General features: G+C 41.8%; 1 protein-coding gene across 1 annotated transcript; it reads left to right on the forward strand.

Annotated features, from left to right (window-relative positions):
• Positions 1-9732: 9732 nt before the first annotated feature.
• Positions 9733-12754, forward strand: LOC145910744 (uncharacterized). Its single transcript, XM_082997943.1, has 2 exons — positions 9733-11013; positions 12449-12754. Exons 1-2 carry the CDS (start codon positions 9733-9735, stop codon positions 12752-12754), a joined length of 1587 nt encoding a protein of 528 aa, XP_082854069.1.
• The last annotated feature ends 2556 nt before the right edge of the window (positions 12755-15310 follow it).

Here is a 15310-nt window from a genome sequence, read left to right on the forward strand (position 1 = left end):
TCCACCAAGTGTCGCACCTCTTTCAGATATTGATTTATGTTTCTTGAAAACTTGAAAAAGTTGAATTCGTTACAACGACTGAAAAGAGAAAATTATTCTTCCACCCCAAAAACTCCATCAGCTTCGTTAACATTCACCTTATTTACGATTCCTACACCACCGAGACTTGAGAACGCAACCAGTTCTTGCAATGCTTGGCCTCAAAAAAGTATAAAAGAGGCTAACTAATTAAAAAGTATTTAACGTACCACAACCAATGGATAGAGTTGGTCGGCCGCGTTTACCGGGTGTGGCAGGTTGACTTTTCTTCACCGGTGGCGTTAATCTGATTAAAGTTGCTCTCAGGTCGAATTAAACATCGACGCGTCGTAATTATCCGTACCAGTGAGAGGCAAGGTTGAAAATGAAAGCGCTTAGCCCGGATTTAATTGACAGGTCCTACAGCGAATCTCGGAATACTAATATCGGTCGGTCGCAAAGGTTGGGGGTCAGCGCAAATTTCGACTTGATGTAAAGGCACGCCCATTGTGCATTGACTTCTTTACATTTTCTACAGAACAAGACTGAAGGATTGTTTATTTTAAAAGTTTTTGAAGACTTTTTCTGCTTGGCGTTTTTGCGAATATACGTTGTATGATTTCCTTAATGCATGGTTTGCCATTTTGTGGTTCACTGTTTAAAACAGTGTTATTCAACCGCCGGACCTCCTAAACTTTTTTACCGGTCTCCAAACATATGTTTTTTTTATTCAAATTGAGTGGATTTCTTCTGGTGCGAAATACATGCTTTAGGATTACGAATTTTTCGTTTGATAAATACGTTCTGTTCGTTGAAGTTTAATTTAGATTTTATAAAATTACAGGTCAGTAAAAGATTTTAACCGGCCCTCGAGTACAAACAAAAAGTTGAGAAACCACTGGTTTAAAGAGATATCAGTAAAAATTAAAAAAAAAAAATTAAAAAAACAAGTGATGCAAATTTTGACCGCCAAAAGTACAGCAGGTATTGGACAAGGCGTGGCAAAGCCTAGCATCATTTCTCCGAGTAACCATGTAATTACGATACATTAACCAGTACTGATTTCCACATGTCTCTGGAATATATTGTACACCTTAAAGGGAGAAACGACCGTCAGTATGCAATAGCATATACCACAGTATTTAAATCCATTCCTGTAGATCTCAATGGTGGCGTTTTCACCGAAAGGAATTAACCCCATCGTCACGGATATTATCTAACTATCAACGCATTTATTGTTAGTTTTTTTATGGAAATTGGCTGAAGATAAACCTTCTTTCTTCTTTAGGTCACAAAACGGTTCCTCTTTTAGGTCACAGAACGGTCAGTATAAAGGAGCATATATTTTTTTCCAAACAAAACGGGACATCCGTTGATATTCACAAACACAACACAGATAACGACCCGTGATAAGAATCACGAGCGAACGTTGATGTGAATGAGCTCACACTTACATTTCTACTGACCAAACTTCTTCGAAATGTTTTTCTGGCAACCTTTTTAATTAAGGCAAACAAAACGTGCGTCTTCAACACACAGCAGGTAAACACGTGTTTCAGCCGTGTTTGTAATGGATCGAGGTGTTACAAACCGGTACAGAAGCAAACAACGACGAAAAGGCATTTCTCCGACGACAAATTCTCAAAGCTCCATAAAAGAAGCCCACGGTTCAGTACAGGGGAATGCCCGACAATATCCAAGAAGACTTGCCCGCAGGCTTGGCGAAGGCAGCCATAGGCCGTACGAGGCTTCCTCTGGTTGCCGTAACATTGAGCGACTTCCACAAGAGACCGCGAGAACGGATGGATGGACATAAACGTCCATGACGTCAACTCTTGCTAGCCGCAATGACGCTATACAGCGTCGTGCAATTATCTTATGAGTAACCATGAACTTGCCGTCCTCCCAAAAGAACCTTTTTAAGATAAAATTGTTCGAGAATTGGTGTTGTGTTCATGTATACATACATGAAAATGAGATACTATATAACGGTAAAAACAAGGTGGTGTTTATCTAAATTTAACCCATGAAATAACATTTTGTCCGTGGGGAAGAAATTAAAGCTTGGTTGTGTGAATCACATTGCTCTTTTGAAACTGCACTACGAGTAAATGACATGTAATTTCGTTTTGCATTCTGATATATGCCAGAAACTACGCCAATAAGTCACGTAAAAGCTTTCTCTGCTGGTACTTGTAAGCAAGCACAGCTATGACGCAAAATGTTTGGGATGCAGTGATATGGGACATTCACAATACCGTGGGATTGCGTGTTTGTGTAGCTTAAAATTTAATGACAACCTGATATTCTTCAGTATAGGCCGACTCCTTCCACAACTACCCCTTTCTACAAGCTACATTTCAATCAAACGTATATAAATATCAATAAATAACTTGAAACTAAGTCAACAAAATGTAGATGAAGTATATTTGGCTTTTGGACATTACTTCGTCCGCACTTCCGCCACACATTTCCTGTGTTCATCAGGATAACATGATTACCTTATCTCTCCACGTATCACCGCGGCACGTTCTTGTACAAGTCGGAAACCCGCACACCACAAACACCAATGTGACAAAGCTACGAACGCCACTTAATATCCCACCACCGGCTTTAAAATTGTTAGTCATTACACCATTCAAATAGAAAGGTGTTTGCACATGAGAATATATTGCCGCAACTTTCCGAATTTAATCACCTAAATCGTTGTGGAGGTTTAAACTAAAACACAACGATCAGTCTTATTCCGGGATTACCGGTTAGACACGCCTGTCAGTTTGAAAGAACTTTGCGGCTGCCTTGCTATTTCGGTGATAGCTTGTCAACCAAATCATAATATTTAACGTGGGAATTTGCATTAAATACCACACAGCAGATCGGAACCTGGCTGTGCTGTTGAATTCTACGATGTTTCTGAAAATATTTCACCAGTACGGTGTAATTTGTCAGTTTCCAGAGAATTTTCTGGCGCGTATGCGGGAGGTAAATCTGTTTGGTTTGGACAATGCTATGTACGGATTATCACCACCAACTTGATAAAAGTTTACGAACCCGAAAAAAACAACGGAACAAAGCAAGTATTGAATTGTCAGAAACAGATATGCAAGTTAAAAACTTGCAACAAATATTTAGCGGCAAGTTAAGGTAAATTCCTAAAGGCACAAAGTGGTTTAGGATCACAAACCTGAGACGCAGCATTCATTACACCCTTAGGTGAGTTCACCGAGAAAAACTTGAAAAACACTTTGGTTGAAGTCGCTTTATTTTTCCAAATATTTCATCCCAAAATTATTTTGTTAAACTTGTTTATAATCCTTGAATATGGAACAGGATTATGCGTCAAGAGTCAGAAAGACTTGCTTTTGACACGCCCTGTCAAGGTCGAAGCGGTCCAATGTCATGAGCGGACGATACTCTCACATATGAGGTTGTTTTTTTAATAAACTTAAATCAATTTCTTTGATAGTTAACTTTCGCAATATTCAGAGATATACACACAGTGTCATGTTATTCATGGTTTGTGTTAAGGTTGTTGTAGATCGCTAGTTAACCTAGGTCTGGCATGAAAAATACATATATAGTGCTTATTTAGCCTGCGTATGTAGAAATAGAACATACATATATAAGAGTATTTGAAGTTGTTGGAACCTGTTTTTTTTTGTGTCTCATTTGTATGTCATTGACCCAATTGTTTTAGAAATTTCACAAAAAATAAAAGCCGTTTCGGACACAATGTTCCAAAGGAAATTGACTGGTAGATTATTCGAGCGTCTCATCAGTCGGCGAAAATGCCCTTTGTGTTGCCCCGGACGTCGTTTTTGTAATTCTCTATGTCGTAAATGACTAAAATAAATTGAAAATGTCCTAAATTTTTGCTGGCAATTCGGTCATTGGAGAGAAATTTTTTTTAGTGAAAAAAAAACCTAGGTTAAAACCAATCAATACGACGTTAGGGGTAACGAAAAAAACATGCGCAAAATTTGTCAATAATTTGAAACTTTCAGAGGTACCAGATTGAAGTCGGCTGGTTTAAAATTTATTTACTTTGTGAAAATGCGCAAACGCGGTCACTGTCGCTATTACTGCATAGATAATTGATGGTGGGTAAGATTGGCGTCTTCGGTTAGTACAAACAAACACGTTGGTCAAACTGTCTGGTCAATGAAAAGAGAGAATACAAAACCGTCCTGTGAACGTGGTTTAACGGCTTCAGCCTTTGTCTGAAATTTGGTCGAACGAAGTTAAGTTTTGGGAAAAAAACGCTGCACAAGCGTCAGCCCACGGGGCAAAGCAGTCCGGTTTGACCAAAACCACAAGCGCAACCGAGCGGTGCAACAGAACAACAGCGCGCCGACGCCCAAGATCACCGCACTCTGGCAGTAATGTACACAACTTATCCACGGAAGCACAACAAGTTAAGGTTTTATGTCCAGTCCGGTCACAGGGCATTAAAAGTGGACACAGGCCCGTAATCTATCAACATAACAACATTAAATGCTATGTGTCAGCTTGGTACCACCGGGGCTTCCTGATACAGCCAGGCCACGTTCCACGCAGGGCACATCACGCCTTCAAAATGTGGCTACGGTTCTGATATCTTACCGGTAAGCTTAACGGGCGATTTTTTACTGTTTGACAACCCAGTGCTCAAGGCATTGACCGATTCATTTTTCTTTGGCTACGTTTGTGGTTTTGTTATTGGCATTGTTGGGCTACAGTCAAATTATTCATAGTAGTATTTTTTAACAATCCAACGCTTTGTTGGTTATACGCGGTCTAAAATGAATGATTTCAGGTGGCATGCAGCTGTCGGCCATACAGTTAACCAAACAACCTACAAAAAATTGTCAAAACACCCATTGCATCATACGGTTGTTTAACAGAAGGAAACGGCTTGGTGTGTCATGAACTTGCTTCAGAAATAGCTTACTGTTCCTAACTACGAGTCGTAAAAGGATTTTGCGCGGTGAAGTCGAGTGTTTACGACTGCCCACGTCACAAAAGGGCGTCGCAATTCGAGTTATTCGGCAATTAGAATAGATTGCACTGTCGAACAGCCGTTGCATACGGGGGGGATGGGGCCCTCGTAACCTAGTGTGCAAATAAACAATGTGTCAAAGATGTTATGGGGAATGTTGATTTATTACCAGTCTGTGTATACAATGCATACAGCACAATGGATATGAGACTGCCAACTAAACATTACAACACAACACGATTGTGTACTGTATTTTGTTTCATTGATGCGGCAACAAACTGATAATTACGTTTGTCGTTCGTAAGGCGCTACTTGCTACAGACTACAGTGTCTAGGATCACCGATTAGTTGTTTATTGTACAAGTCAAATGCACATTTATATATTGACATCAAAAGTTAAAAATCCCCACTACACACATGCAGAGTATTTCGTTGTTAAGAGCATATTACGCGTGTTTTTGTGGGCCTCCATTGTCCATTTTGTAGTTAAAATCGCGCTTGTAGCTCGAGACGCAACTACGGTAAGGTCCAAAATCCCTTCTACACGCATACACAGTATATCCTTGAACAAAAACATGGCGTATGGCCTTTATGCAACAACAAATCACGCGTGTTTGATGGTCCCCATTGTCCATTTTATAGTTAAAATCGGGAAGATACTTTTACATCGGGTCACAAAGTTTTTTCCAAACTTGATCCACATATAAACCTATGTAACATAGAAATCTGTGCGAATATTAACGCTACGATTTCGTGTAGTATTTCAACTCAAATTTATAAACAAAAATAACAGGCGGTGGCCCTGTTCACGCCTAATCAATAAAATTCGTACAGATTTCTGTTTTACACAGACTTATCTGTGGGTCAAGTTTGGAAAAAACTTTGAGACCCGGTGTTGTAGTATTTTCCTTAAAATCGCGCCATTGGCTCGGGACGCACCCATGGTACCGCGCCACCAGCCAGCACTCGGCGCTTAAACATCCGAAACAAAGCAGGTCATGAGGACAAAGCCACCACAATTAACCAATGCGCTATGGTAATTACCGCATTGTAAACTCGCCACTATCTCGCCTGTGCATCGAGTGGCGAACCGGGAAGAGTTCAAAGCTTTTTGTACGAACTCAGTCCTTTACCCGCGAGTGGTAAAGGCGACGATTATGATTCGACTCTCTTCTGGCGACGGCAATTAAATGCATTGTGCGGATGGTTTTGGTGCGACTGCGGAAACACCGCAGTGATTTCTGATGAGGACAGAACTGGGTCAACGAACGTACACAGCTTACAGGTTAGCTGTTGTCCGCACTTGCATAACAAGTTGAAAGTCCGAACCATTTTTTTTATCATCGGTCGCTATAGAGACGTTCACTGTTAAAAATTCTATTACAAGTTTAAGACAAATATTATAGCCCAAATAAATTCATTGAAATTCATTAGCAAAGGTATACGCAATCAGGGTCAACGCGAAATGCTATTTGTAATATTTATTTGGGTAATAGTTCGTTTATACTTTTGGAAGTTTTGTTGCGTAAAAAGCTAAACCTACCGGCGTTTATACGTTTGAAATCTTGTGTACAAAAACTCCACTTGACTCTAGTTAAGGTATTTGGTTACTTGCTACATGCAAATACAGACGGAAAGTTCGGGATGGTTCGATATGTTTTTCGCATGGCCACAATTCACAACTCTTTCTCTCGAGGAAAACGCACATGGGGATTTCATGTGGTAACAGACTAGCACGTAAACTACTGACCGACTAGGCGTTCGTCTCGGGCACCCCAGGCCAGGTCGGCGCCTCTATGTATTGCCCACGGGTGAAGCGACTCATAAATAGCATAGTGACGTCACAACAGATAAGAGTGCACTCAGTGACAGGTGCTGTTTGACTCTGGAAATATTTTGCAGGATTAAATATGGACTGCTCACAAAGAAAAATCGCAGCGCAAGGTGAAATAAAACTGACTGCGTTTTCAACAGGTCAGGTCAGAAAGCTTCGAGAGTTGCATACGATACGTTGTTCTCGAATAATGAAGGTAGTAACGACCTTTAGTATAAAATTTCACTGGGTAAGTCGTGGTTGGAATAACGCATTGCAGCAGGATAAAAATGAAGAAATCTCGGTTGAAATATTATCATAAACTTTGCATCGGTATATACTTGCAATACTTGCATGGGACGTTGGTGCGTGTGCTTAGCATGAAGGAATGCAGACATGCAACTCGATATCGTTTGGTTTTAATAGACGGATTGCATTTCTCTTAACTCCCTCGAAAGATTGTGTGTCTAATGCTCTCAGTTTTATGACATGCAGGCAACAATAAAGTTTCTAAAGCTGGGCAGAAGTTTAGTTCAAGTAACGGAATGTTCGGTAATATCTTTACGCTGTCCCAAGTACGTTGATTGGGCGATCGAGTTAGGAGATAGAAGTCACGTCAGACATTGAAGTTGACCTTTAACTGTGACAGGTTTGCAACGTTAAATGGTGCTTCAAATCTCCGGTAATAACCGGGGATGGCGTCATGCTGCAAATCACGTTTCCGACCAGTGCTTACGGGAGAATTGCACGTTTAGAAATCTGCCCTATGTAATTGGGTGGATTTTCTGCCGCCGAGACCCCTGACTCAGTTATATTGCTCGGTCACTGCTAGATTACAACTGTTTGGTATAAATAATTCGGATTAAATAATTTGACACAAAGAACAGTGTGGCTTTGCCAGTGTGTCGAAAAAGTAGAATGTGGTTTAACTTAAGTTCCTTGTACTATTTTAAACGCGTCAAAATACAGGTAAAAATGTTTAGGGTGCCCCATAACAGCTTCTTTATTAGCTGGTTTGTCGAAGGAGATATCTGTTTACATGCAAAAATGTGAAAAGAATTAATTACGAAAACGGGGTGCTAGGTGTCCTTTACACACCTGCAAATGCCCGAAAGCGATTTGAAAACCGAAATGTTCACGCACTATCCGTGGGAGCGGCGTCATTGGCGTCGTTAAAACCGTGCATGATGCCCGAAGATATATTTGTGAATGCAAATTGGCCGTAAACAATTACCAGTAGGAAAAATCAATTTAAACCGGTTTGGACCGAAAATGTGCGAAGTGCATTCCGCAAAATTCATTGCTACGGTAACGTTTTATGGATGTAGGGAAAATTTGCACTTTTGTGTAATTTAGTGCAGTGCTTCCCAACCTTTTTCAGTTCGCGACCCACTGGTTGGGAAGCATTGATTTTGTGTATGTTGACAAATATACAACGTTTAAAATATAGATATGTAGTTTGTTAGGTGTTTTTGCCAAGGTGAGGAACAACCGAAATTCCTCCCTTGAAAAATAGTTTGGTCATTGTCAGCGAGTGTAAACGATTTGAAACGCATTTCTTTAACTATAACAGGTTCCAGCAGGATAAGTTGCCTATAGGATGTGAGATTCAATGAGATTCACTTGTCGCGAAATTTGTCTCGTCGACAAAACGAAAAAAGGTGAGGATGTGAGAGAGGCGACATCCCGTCGGAGGGAAAGAAGAAAGGGCAGGGCTGGGTAACATTTATGCGACCTGACAACGTCAAAGTCGTTTATAATCTGGCATAGGATGACATGGGCCACAACTCCGATGGTACAGTAACGTGCGAATGCCGAATAGGTCGATTAGTTGAAACTTGCTCTTGAAAGTTGTTGTCAATTTGTGGGGCAACATGTGTAAGAAATGTATATTCTGAAAAAAAACGACGTATTCAATGAAAATCAATGGAACCCGAGCGTAAGGTAGCGAAATTTCAAAAAGTTTCAAAAACGTAACGAAAGTGCATCGCCCTAATAATAGCTGTGGTCGATTCATGTATAATGTTGGTGTATGGAACACGATAAAACTGATGCGCCCCGACCGATAACCACGCCGGAAATATGTGGGAAACGTCTAACACCGCCCGGGGGGACATGAGAAGGGTAAAAATGCAAAAAAGGTGCAACCAAAGCCGGTGAGCGAAACCGGAAAATTGAGACATAAGCAAAGGGACGGAAAAGCGATCGCTGCAGATGACGTAAAGCCTTGTCTGAGCGATGCAGGTAATTAGAAAATCGACCTACATTTCAAACCAGGTCGAAATAAGTTCAGAAAACTGTCAGATTTCTGCAGCGCCTCAAGGAAGTAAAGGGACGGTTTGTATAAAAAAATACGTAGCAAAGCCTGCGTTTTTTCACCGCCTTTGGCGAAAGGGAACTTGTAAAACGAGGCAAATCGCCGTCAAAGTTTGTTCTGTGAAGAATTTAGAAAAAAACGAAACGTCCACATAAAAACATAGAACTGTTATATTGAAAAATTTAACAGAAATAATAGATCAGTATAAGCGCTTGCTACAGTTTTCAGCGCGAGTGAAGTTACGTGGTTTTGTTGGAGCATCTCCAATGCGCCTGCGCAAGAGCCGTTTCGTTTATTTTTACAGTGTGATGCGGTGTCTTACACGTTCGAGCATCGGCGGAAAGCCACACTGCAATGCGTTCTTGGGGCGTGGCGAAAGAGCATTCAGAATCGCCAATACTTGCTGTAGGATTTTAGACAGACAGGGGCATTCATAGATTATTTATTGCGACATATTTTTTTATGTTTAATCAGAGCTTTCGAGTTTTTAGATTGTAGATTTTATTGTTTATGGATGATCGATATTTATCTTTTTCTACAGAACTAAAGTAATTAAAAGTTAGTTTTTTGTGAACATGTTTTAGGACTGCTAAGACGAAAGCAATTATGACAGCAGAAGTCGAACTGAGCAGGACAGACGCCAAGGCAATGGACAAAAGCAGTAACGCGACAAAACCGACGACCAAAAAGGAGGGACGCCCAAAGCGGCCCCGTGGACACTCTGCACGACGGAACCAACGTCCAATTCTAAACCGCCAGCATCAACCTCCTCTTCCTCCTCCGCATGCCATGTATCCTCCTCTACCACCTTGTGGAGGACCCATGTTTCCTCATCCTCCACCTATGATGGCTCCTCCGATGCCTCATCCGTGTGTCCACGGAAGACAAGCGACGTGTTGTCATCAGATGTTTCTCCCTCACCAGCAACCCCCGATGCCACAGTGGTCTCATCCCCATCCCATACCTCATCTACCTCATCCACCACAGCAAATGTGCCAGCCGCCCACCAACATTCCTCAGGCGCACTTAACTCCCTTCGGCATTGTCACGACCACAACGGTAGACGGAACAACTTTTTACCATTACCCGACTCCAGCGAACGAGCAAAATGCGGCGAGTGTTGAGCATCAGTGCCAGGACCCTAACGAAAAGCAAAATGACATAATCCACCAGTTTGCTCCAGGAGTAATGGTCCGAACAGATTCGTTTTCCACGCAGTCACCAAACTCCTCGGTTTCTGCTCCTCCAGACCGTCATCACTTCTCCTCCTTCCCATCGTTTTCCACATCAGCCTCTGTCTGCTCATCTCGATGCTCCTCTCCTTTTCTCGCATCCACAGATTCCTCTTCAGCAACGCGAGACTCCGGCGTTGTATCCACGGAATCCACCGACGACGACACTGTATCTCTCCAGGACGAAAATAGCCCGGATGTCAAATACGAAAAGATGCTTCAAGCGATCGTGGAAGCGGCTGAAGATATCTTCTCAGACGAAGGCCTCCAAAAGGATCTTTATCTCCTGCGTCAAATCCGACGCACGACGCGCGGACAGGTCAGCATTAAGTTAGTGGCGAGCACCAAAGCAATCAAGAAAATCACCCGAGATTACAAATCGGTTGTGTTGGCTTTGCGACGTTCCGAAAAGCTTGAAATCAACCAAGACGGAACCAAAGTAAAGAGAAAATGCCCGCTGCCCGCAAAGCTGCCGAAGTGCAAGGAGAATGTGGCGCTTCTAGCAACGAACCTATGCGAAGACGCTGACCTTGAAAAAGTGGCGGCAATCTTCAAGGAATTCGGAACCATCGCTCAACTCAGGATCGTGCGACCCAACGCAGCTCTGCCACACTATTTGCATGGTTATGCCGCTGTGGTTCCACATCTTGGCAAGGTAAGAAAAAATAAACAAAGTGCATTCTGTGGCGCATATTTTGCATTCGTCGTATATGTTCAAAATTATGCCACCACAAAACTGAGTTTAGAAAATGACGTCGACCCAGCAACTTATGCTTTCGTATCGCGAGTAATAAACACCCGGGGTCGTTACTGGTAGAAAAAAAACCTTTATTTCGCATCAAAAGCGTCAGTTTCAAACATATTTTTAGCTTGCGAGCATCATTTAACATCTCATAGTGGCATTTCGCGACGAGTGGATCTAACCGCACGCCCCGTATCAGGTACGCGGAACGGGAAGCGGTGCCTGGTTCTGCGCTGCGCCTAAAGCGAATTGCATCGTGCCAGGCGACTGCAATTATGCTGCGGAGGCACCGAGCGCTTACCCAGTACCGTCGGGCAACGCACAGTCTTCCGTCCAGCGGTAGACTGTTGCTTCATTGCGTCATAGTTTTCATGGCATTTCGATTCCATGGCCGCTAAAGTTGAGGAGAAAAAATTCGAAAAAGAATGGCGCAAAATAAACAATTCGGGTAACCAAGATCCACGCACTTTGGCTGACACAGCATCATTATATGCGCTCGTTTTTATTTGTTTTTCAATTTCGACAATTTAGCATGTTTTGAGTCGCAAACGACTTTTGCCTGCGCTTATATCAACTCCACAATAATGACGACGTGTTTATGGTTGCAACACGGTAACAGTATAGAGTGACAGACGAAATTGACCTGAAAATGCCCGTTTGTTTATGTCACCATAGAGTCCAACCCTTCCGCCCAACACAAACTTCTTGCGATACATGAACGCATACAGCCTCAAGGCATTGTACGCGCGGCAGGCAAGATATTTGCGCGGCTGGGAGACTCTGGGGCGCTTTATTGAGTTCAAAATCGCAGCTGACCGCATTCCACTCGCAGCGTGACAGCACTTTGCCAAGACAGGCATTTGACACCTTTGACATCAACGTTATCTGTTTACACCATGGGCTCGGTTTTGTTTAAATCACTATTATGACATTTGAAACAATGGTAAATCCATTATTAACACAGTTTTGCGCTTGTTTTAAAAACTAAATGTAAAATTGAATCATGTATACAGTCATTTGATCTTTACAAGTAAGCCTCAGATCAAAAATGACATACCTATAATGCTGAAAAGCTGGAAATGCAGAATTTAGACAGTCTTCCCATTTCCACTCCATTTGTTTTGGTTTCTGCAATCGTAATCCAAATATATTTTGAGTTTGAAAATGTTTTTGTTTGCTAAAAACTGCTGAAAAATGATTTTCCCAACTAGACCGCCTTTTTTCGAGGATTTTTACGTAACAATGGCTTGTAATTATTCAGGCGTGACATGCGAAACAAATGTAATTTTAAAATAAAATTAAGGGCACAATTTTTGAAACATTAAATAACCAATTTGCATTTTACAAGGTGACCTGTGCTGTGGTCGAATACGAAGATCCGAGGTGTGCAGCTGTAGCTCACAAAGATTTAAGCGAAAAAGAATCGAAAATGCAGGTCTGTCTTTTGGGCCCCAAAATTAAGAAAAGCTTGCGAAAGCAACAAGATGAAAAGGACAAGTTTGAAGAGATTGTCACCAAACATCACCAACTGGCTTCCCGCCATAACTCCAATGATTCAACGAGGTCGGATTGCGACAGCGGAATTTATGAAGTTTCCGCATCCGGCTCACTGACAAATTCGCCGAGCTCATCGGACGAAATCGTGGCCGAGTAACTATGCCAAGTCCAGAATATTGCCATTAGAGAGAGAGACACCTTATCTAACTTCAGTCGTGGAAACAATATTGTTACTATTGGAGTGTTTCAGTAAACGATAAACCACTTCGGACAGGGATTTTTGTTCTTTAACTTATATTGCCGCTATCTATAATAAGTTGCTGCTTGCGACTGTTTCTTTAAATGCATTTCTTCCGTCTGTAAGTGTCATGGCACATTTTTGTTGGTGCATTTGCATGCAAGTTTGAATTTCGCCGCTTGCTCAGAGGCGTTTCGGCGTTGTGATAATAAGTTGCTGGACAGGTTTTTTTCGCTGCTGCTGTCCGGTTAGTTTTCACATAAAACAGAGGCCGGTTGAGATACGGCGCTCGTTAAAATGAAATCGGACGCCCTGACCAAGAATCCCAAATTAGTCAAGGCAGTCTCGTCACATTATGACGTAACAATATGCTTGTCGCTATTTTTCTATTGATCACCTCAAGAAAAGATACCTCACAAAAATAATAAAATAAGTATTGGCGCAAAGAACGCTTTGCATGACATTGTTTCCTACTTAATATTTCTTTTTTGTGTGTAATGTCACAAATCCGAGTAACTTTTCTAACACATAACAATGTATTTAAAGTGCAACAAGTATTTTTCTTGCGTTCGCCGCACACCATACCCAACGTTGTACATAATTACCTTCGCGCATTTCAGGGCGTTATGAAGTCACAATCGCCCGTTGTTTGCGTCACGTTTTGCCGACTCCCGCAGCAATAAAACAATAAACAAGTCGTGAACTGGTCAGTCGTGAACGCTTGAACCGCACCCGAAGTCGTCTAAACTGACGTCGTGCGAAAGTCGGTTGAGAAGGGGTCATAAATACGGACAGGAGTTTAGAGGCGTCGCTAGTAAACGAGGCAACCGGAATGCAAAATTAGATGCTTTGCTCTCTAACTGGGGCACGCAATAGAAATATCGGCAGCCGAAGGGAAATCAAAGGTCGTGGTTTAGAAACCCACAACAGAGGTTTTGGCGGCCAAAGTGGTTTCTTGTCTGTCGGTCGAGGTTATACTTGCCGAGCAAATTGCGTGATAGAGCGTGTGTAAACCCTCACTTATAGGTAAACACTGGTGTGAGGTGTTAGATGATACAAACACAGGCATAAAGAAAAACGCCGAAAAGAGCATCTGTGGCTCGGGTCGTTTAATCACACACTACCAACATCTGCGTTAATGTGCTGAATCACATAGCAGCGTTTTATATTCCCACATGTAGCCCCGCAAGGTGCATACCCATTTCCGACAAGACGATCTACCACAAGAAATTGCGTCATAATTTGACCCTCGGTGTGTGGTAATATCGGCCTTGGGGAAAAATTAATTGTTGCGTTGTACGCTAAATGCTTTCAAGTGAAAGGGTACAGGCCTGTACACGGTGACCGATGATGGTAGATTGTTGAGTGTAAAATAACCGCGTCTGTTTCCTCAGGATGTATCGGATGAATAAGGAGGGGTCGCGGCAAACAATTAAATCTTGTAAGGTCGAAGACGGCGAAAGACGAAAAACGCTCAATCACACCTGAATGCCCAAATACGCAAGTTGTTTGTAGTGTTTGCGAAGAATAAGGAGTTTAACGCACACATCTTTGTAATAAGCACAAGCTTGAAATTCGAGAAGTAGAGATTACCCCCAAATGTACAGACATATATCGCTTAAATAAACGGCTTGCCACTTCTTGCTGCATTTCACGAAAGACGGCGATATTTCGTGAGGAAAGCACCTTAAACATGGGCACCTGACTGGATAAGCCTTACGGTTTTATCGGTACCTACGCCATATTATTTTGCTTGTTTTTTGTTCATACTATAGTTAAGTTCTTTTAGTGCAAAATAAAATTGAAATATTCAAGCATGATGTGGTTAATTGACTTTTAAGTGTAACGGACATATTTGCACCACAGAAACAAAGTAACCCGAAAAATGACGTATAAAAAAAGTTTAGAATGACACTGCTTGCCTTTATTTAACGGAACTACTTTAATTCTATGTATTGATTGTTGAAATCTTTTTCCCTAATATTGACCACAAGACTGCGTTGGATCACCTTATAGTCAAAAAGGTGCAGTAATTACTCCCTTTACCGTTGATAAGGTGGGAAAGAGGAAACAGACGTACGTCGCCATTTGACAAACGTGACCAACAGAAATTACTAATCAGCGCTTTGATGAAGGCCACATGACGTCAGTTAGGGCGGGACTTCATTGATTAGGTTTTTGGTGATTAGTTAGCAAGGATATTTCTAGGCCTACGGTTCTCATAAGTGCCTATAGTTGTTAACCGCAGGTACAGTCATCTCCAGATACCCAGGAAAATTGGGGCTGTGAAAAATTAAATAAAACTCAAAACAACATTCTGTGCAATAAAATTACGCCGCAAACTGTTTCATAGGATCACAATATTAATATTTCTTGTTGAGAGTGACACTGAATCCAATCAAATTTGTTCGGTTTTTTCCGACTGTTTTGTCCGTAGTTTTTGCGAAGGAAAGCGTAACGTGACAAGAACACAAC

This window comes from Ascidia mentula, chromosome 8 (genome assembly GCF_947561715.1).
Source record: "Ascidia mentula chromosome 8, kaAscMent1.1, whole genome shotgun sequence".
Classification (NCBI taxonomy): Eukaryota; Metazoa; Chordata; class Ascidiacea; order Phlebobranchia; family Ascidiidae; genus Ascidia; species Ascidia mentula.

Coding starts and splice junctions, on each gene's coding strand:
- LOC145910744 (XM_082997943.1), top strand. CDS start 9,733: ATGACAGCAGAAGTCGAACTGAGCAGGACAGACGCCAAGGCAATGGAC. Junction 11,014..12,448: donor TGGTTCCACATCTTGGCAAG/GTAAGAAAAAAT, acceptor GCATTTTACAAG/GTGACCTGTGCTGTGGTCGA.